This window comes from Antrostomus carolinensis, unplaced genomic scaffold (assembly GCF_000700745.2).
Source record: "Antrostomus carolinensis isolate BGI_N321 unplaced genomic scaffold, ASM70074v2 scaffold34720, whole genome shotgun sequence".
Taxonomy (NCBI): domain Eukaryota; kingdom Metazoa; phylum Chordata; class Aves; order Caprimulgiformes; family Caprimulgidae; genus Antrostomus; species Antrostomus carolinensis.
Window position 1 is genome coordinate 1 of NW_010286998.1, and position 5518 is coordinate 5518.

The window sequence follows — 5518 nt, forward strand, 5'->3', positions numbered from 1 at the left end:
GAGACCCGCTGGAGCAGCTCCCTGGAGGTCCAAGGTGGGTCATGGGGACATCACCACACGGGGGACACCAGAGCTCCAGGTGACAAAGCCACCTCAGATCTCCACGCATCTCCCCACAGGTGATGGATCCAACCTCTCCCCACCTTCCTCCAACCCTGGTGTCCTCCCTGGGCCACCCTCCACCCCTGTGGTCACCAACGTCACCAAGAACAGCATCACCTTGAGCTGGAAAAGGCCAGAGGACATCGGTGCCACCGATGTCACCTCCTACGTAGTGGAGGCTTTCAGGTATCACACAGTGTCCTCCCCAGGTGCTGGGGTGACATGGTGGCCCAGTGCCACCCCACCACGGGTCACCCCTGTCCCCTGGCAGCCAGGCGGTGGGTGGCCCATGGCAGACGGTGGCGACTGACGTGAAAGGTGAGACCCACACGGTGGGTGGCCTCGTCCCCGACACCGTCTACATCTTCTTGGTGCGGGCGGCCAACGCCTATGGGCTCAGCGACCCCAGCGGCATCTCGGAGCCCGTGCGCACCCAAGGTGAGACCTGATGGTGACACCGGTGGAGGTGTCCATGAACCCACCACCCCTGAGTCCATCTCCACTTGATGATGTTGATGATGGAGGTGTCTATGAACCCACCACCCTTGAGTCCATCTCCACTTGGTGAGATCTCCATGAACCCACCATCCTTGGCTGCATCCCCACCCAATGATGACGACGGAGGTTCCCATGAACCCACCACCCTTGGGTGCATCTCAACCCAATAATGCTGATGGAGGTTTCCATGGACCCGCCACCCTTGGGTGCATCTCAACCCAATGATCATGATGATGGAGGTTCCCATGGACCAACCACCCTCTCATGTTTTCAGCAGATACCAGCCCCACCCAGCAAGACCTGGACCCCAAGCAGATCCAACGGGAGCTGGCTCAAGTCACCGTGCACCTACAGGAACCCGTGGTGCTCCCGTTGGGCGCCGTCCGCCTCTCCTGGACCGTGAGTTCTGCATCACCCCAGCCCGTGGTTCAGGTCTGCCAGTGCCAACCATCTCTCCCCATCCCACCCTTCCCTTGGGTCCTAGGTGGAGCACCCAGCACCCTTCCTTCAGGGTTACCGGGTGCTGTACCGGCGGCGTGGTGGGCGCTGGGAGGAGACACGGGTGATGCGGGCACCCGGAGAACGAGGAGCTCTCCTCACCGACCTGCTCCGTGGTCAAGACTATGAGGTCAAGGTCCAACCCTTCTTCCATCATCTCCATGGTCCCGACAGCGCCGTACGCACCATCCGCATGCCCGAGGCGGGTGAGTGTGGGGATGGGGAGATGGTGGGTGTCCATGGGGACCTGGTGGAGGTGACACCCACCATGTGTCCCCTCTGGTAGCCCCCAGTGCTCCACCACGAGCCGTCAGCGTGGCCGGTAACGGCACCAGTGTCCTAATCTCATGGCAGCCACCGCCCCCGTCTGAGCAGAACGGTGTCATCCGTGATTACCGTGTAAGTCTTGACAACGGTGGGGACGTGGCGGATCCCCCCAGTCACCCGTGACACCGTGGCATGTTGTCCCTATGAGTGTCCTTGTTGTATCTCCTCCCCAGATCTGGTGTTTGGGCAACGAGAGCCGATTCCACATCAACCAGAGTGTTGAGGGGACGGTGCTGGCCACGGTTCTACGAGGACTTGTCCCCGGTGTCCCTTATCACGCTGAAGTCGCCGCTGCCACCAGCGCCGGCGTGGGCACCCGCAGTGCCCCCGTCCCCATCCGCGTCGGTGAGTTCCTTATCACCCACGGTTGGAAGGTGGTGGAGGTCACCTTGGTGGTGGGGATGGCTCCTGGGTACCTCCACTGGTGCGTCCCCCTCTTCCCCATGTCACCTGCAGCTCTCCCGGTGGAGCGGGACGTGGGGTCGGCGCGTGGGAGCAACATGGCTGAACGTTTTGCCGAGGTGGCCAAGCAGCCGGCCTTCATCGCCGGCGTTGGTGGAGCTTGTTGGGTCATCCTCGCCGCCTTCGCCGCTTGGCTCTACGGTCGCCGCCGGAGGAAGAAAGAGTTGAGTCACTTCACCGGTATGTGGAGAGGGGTCCTACATCTGGGACCCACCACCCCACATGGAGGTTCTCATGGTTCTCAGCACCCATCATCCCACCACCCACCTACCCATGTTTCTCCTTCCAGCCTCCTTCGCCTACACACCCACTGGTAAGTCCATCTGCGCTGCGGGGACTCGGTGTGGTCCCTCACCACCCTCATCCTCACCTCTTTCCACAGTCACCTTCCCAGCTCCGGCGCGTGGCAGCCCCAGGTAACTCCTCGGGAACTCCCTTCTCACCCCATGACCACAAGTATGGGCCACCAGCATCCCTTCACCTTGTCTTCTTGTAGGGCAGCCACCAGTGGTGGTTACCCGTGGTTGGCGGACACGTGGCGTGGTGGTGGCACAACCACCGGTTGCTTGGGGACTGCTGAGAGATACTACAACGGTGAAGGGGTCATCATGGAGATGGGTGGTTTGGATTGGGGGAGTCATGGTCAATGGTCATCATGGGGCTGGGTGGCTTGGGTTGGGGAGGTCATGGTCAATGGTCATCGTGAAGATGGGTGGCTTGGATTGGGGAGGTCATGGCTGACGTTTATCATGGGTATGGGTGGCTTGGGTTGGAGGAGTCCTGGTCAACACTCATCATGGGGCTGTGTGGCTTGGGTTGGGGAGGTCATGGTTGATGTTCATCATGGGGATGGGTGGCTTGGATTGGAGGAGTCATGGCAAACATTCATCATGAGGTTGGGTGGTTTGGATTGGGGGAGTCATGGTAAATGCTCATCATGGAGATGGGTGGCTTGGATTTGGGAGGTCATGGTCAATGCTCATCGTGGGGATGGGTGGCTTGGGTTGGGGAGGTCATGACCAACGTTCATCATGGGAATGGGTGGCTTTTATTGGGACAATCATGGTCAATGCTCATCATGAATAAGGGTGGCTTGGATTGAGGTGGTCATGGTTGACGTTCATCATGGGGCTGGGAGGCTTGGATTGGGGGAACCATGGTCAATGCTCATCATGGAGATGGGTGGTTTGGATTAGGAGGATTAGGTCAATGCTGATGGTGTTGGTCACCTGTAGACGCCGGGATCACCCGTTACATCGCCCAGACGGAGCAATTTGGGGCGGGGGCCGGTGAGGGGCCGGTTTACAGCACCATCGAGGTGGACGGCGAGGAGCTCCACACCTTTCCCCGTCCCTTCTCGCAGCATGGGACCCCCTACACCCCTGGATGTCCCCAACAGATGGATGTCCCACCTCCTCAGGCACCCTGTGGCCGTGCTGAGCATGGTAGGATGGTGGGATGGGTGGAGGACACACCTATGGGTGCTGGTGGTGTGGTTCTCTCCTCACAGCCTGCTCTGACCTCCTTCCACGCCGTAGGGGCCAAGGGGAAGAAGTTGGGGCAAGTGGTGAAACCACCAGTGGTGAGTTGGATGGAGCTGCTGCCTCCACCACCCTCGGCCAGTGAGCTCAGCCGCTGTGCCCAGGAGGAGGAAGAGGAGCAGGAGGAGGAGGTTGAAGATGAAGAAGCAGCTGGAAAGTGAGTGATGGGGACCAGGGGACTGGGATCTACTGGTCCCAGTGTCCACCCTGTGGCCACCACCCTGCAGGTTGGAGATGGAGGAGTGGTACCCCGGTGAAGATGTCCCCTGTGCCACCGCTGCGTCCTCGCCTGCTGCCTCCTCTGGTTGCCGGTCCACCGCCACGCTGACGCCATCACCTCATGCCACCGAGGACATCCCTCGCCTCCGGGACTTTGATAGCCCCCGTCTGCTCCGGTAGGAGATGGACCTTGCTTGGTATGGCCATGCTGTTGGGATCTGGATGTCCCATCAGGATCCAGATGTCCCACTGGGGTCAGGTTGACCTATCAGGATCCAGATGTCCCATTGGGGTCAGGTTGTCCCACCAGGATCCAGTTGTCCCATTGGGTTCCAGAGGTCCCATCAGGTTGCAGATGTCCCATCAGGATCCAGATGTCCCACTGGGGTCTGGATGTCCCATTGGGGTCCAGCTGTCCCATTGAGGTCAGGTTGTCCCATCAGGATCCAGATGTCCCGTTGGGATCTGGATGTCCCACCATGGTCCAGGTCTCCCATCGCCATCCAGTCATGTTGTCATGATCTGACCTTGTCACATCATCATGGTCCAACTGTGTCACTGGGATCCAGATGTCTCATAAGGATCCAGATGTCCCAGCATGGTCCAGATGACCCTTTGTGACCCCTCCATGTTGTCACCATCCATCCCCGCTGTCCACCATGCTCTGGCCATGCTGCCATGATCCAGCTGTGCAGCTGTGATCCAGTTGTGTGGTCGCAACCCAGATGTTCAGGTGCAATCCAGTGATGTGTTTGTGATCCAGCTGTGCTCTGTGCTCCAGCTGTGCAGCTGCCATCCAGCAGGGTGGTTGCAATCCAGCTGTGCTGACAATCCAGTTGTGTCGTGACTTGGCTGTGCAGTTGTGATCCAGATGTGCAGGTGCAATTGTGTGACTTGGTCACAATCCAGATGTGCTCACTCCAGCTGTGCAGCTGTGATCCAGCAGTGCAGTTGCACTCCAGATGTGCACCTGCAATTGTGTGATTTGGTCACAATCCAGCTGTGTTGCCGTCCAGCTGTGGGGTTGCCATCCAGCTGTGCGGGTGCAGTTGTGACGTTTGCTCGCAATCCAGCTGTGCTGTGACGCAGCTGTATGGTCACAATCCAGCTGTACAGCTGCAATCCAGCGGTGAGGTCACAATCCAGATGTGCTGGTGCAATTGTGTGACTTGGTCACAATCCAGATGTGCTCGCTCTGGCTGTGTAGTTGCGATCCAGCTGTGCAGCTGGAATCCAGATGTGTACATGCAATCACATGATTTGCTCACAATCCAGCTGTGCTGTGTTCCAGCTGTGCAGCCGTGATCCAGCTGTGCAGCTGGAATCCAGATGTGCTGTTGCAATCCAGATGTTCAGGTGCAGTTGTGTGGCCTGTTTGCAATCCAGCTGTGTTGCCATCCAGCTGTGCAGCTGCAATCGCGTCATTTGGTCACAATCCAGCTGTGCAGCCATGATCCAGTTGTGTCATTGCAATCCAGCTGTGCAGCTGTGCAGCCGTGATCCAGCTGTGTGGGCACAATCCAGATGTGCAGCTGCACTCGTGCAGTTTGGTCACAATCCAGCTGTGCATCTGCAATCGTGTGATTTGCCCACGATCCAGCTGTGCTGCCCTCCAGCTGTGCCGTTGCAATCCAGCTGGGCAGTCTCAATCCAGATGTTCAGCTGTGTTCCAGCTGTGCGATCACAGTCCAGATGTGCAGCTGCAATCCAGATGTTCAGGTGCAAGAGGGCGGTTTGATCACAATCTAGCTGTGCGGCTTTGATCCAGATGTGCAGGTGCAATCACATGATTTGGTCACGATCCAGCTGTGCTCCAGCTGTTCTCCCCCCACCCAGCTGTACCCCAGCACCCCCCCAGCTGTCCCTCCCCA

At 58.7% G+C, this 5518-nt stretch overlaps 1 protein-coding gene across 1 annotated transcript; it reads left to right on the forward strand.

Moving 5' to 3' along the window:
• Nucleotides 1-119: 119 nt before the first annotated feature.
• LOC104532777 (roundabout homolog 3-like) lies at nt 120-3823 on the forward strand (the record flags this gene model as incomplete). Its single annotated transcript, XM_029087468.1, has 11 exons — nt 120-288; nt 374-540; nt 878-999; nt 1085-1304; nt 1385-1497; nt 1599-1770; nt 1882-2067; nt 2177-2228; nt 2384-2481; nt 3123-3559; nt 3663-3823. Coding segments are annotated over 11 exons (1897 nt in total), but the record flags the coding sequence as incomplete, so codon positions are not given.
• Between the last annotated feature and the right edge of the window lie 1695 nt (nt 3824-5518).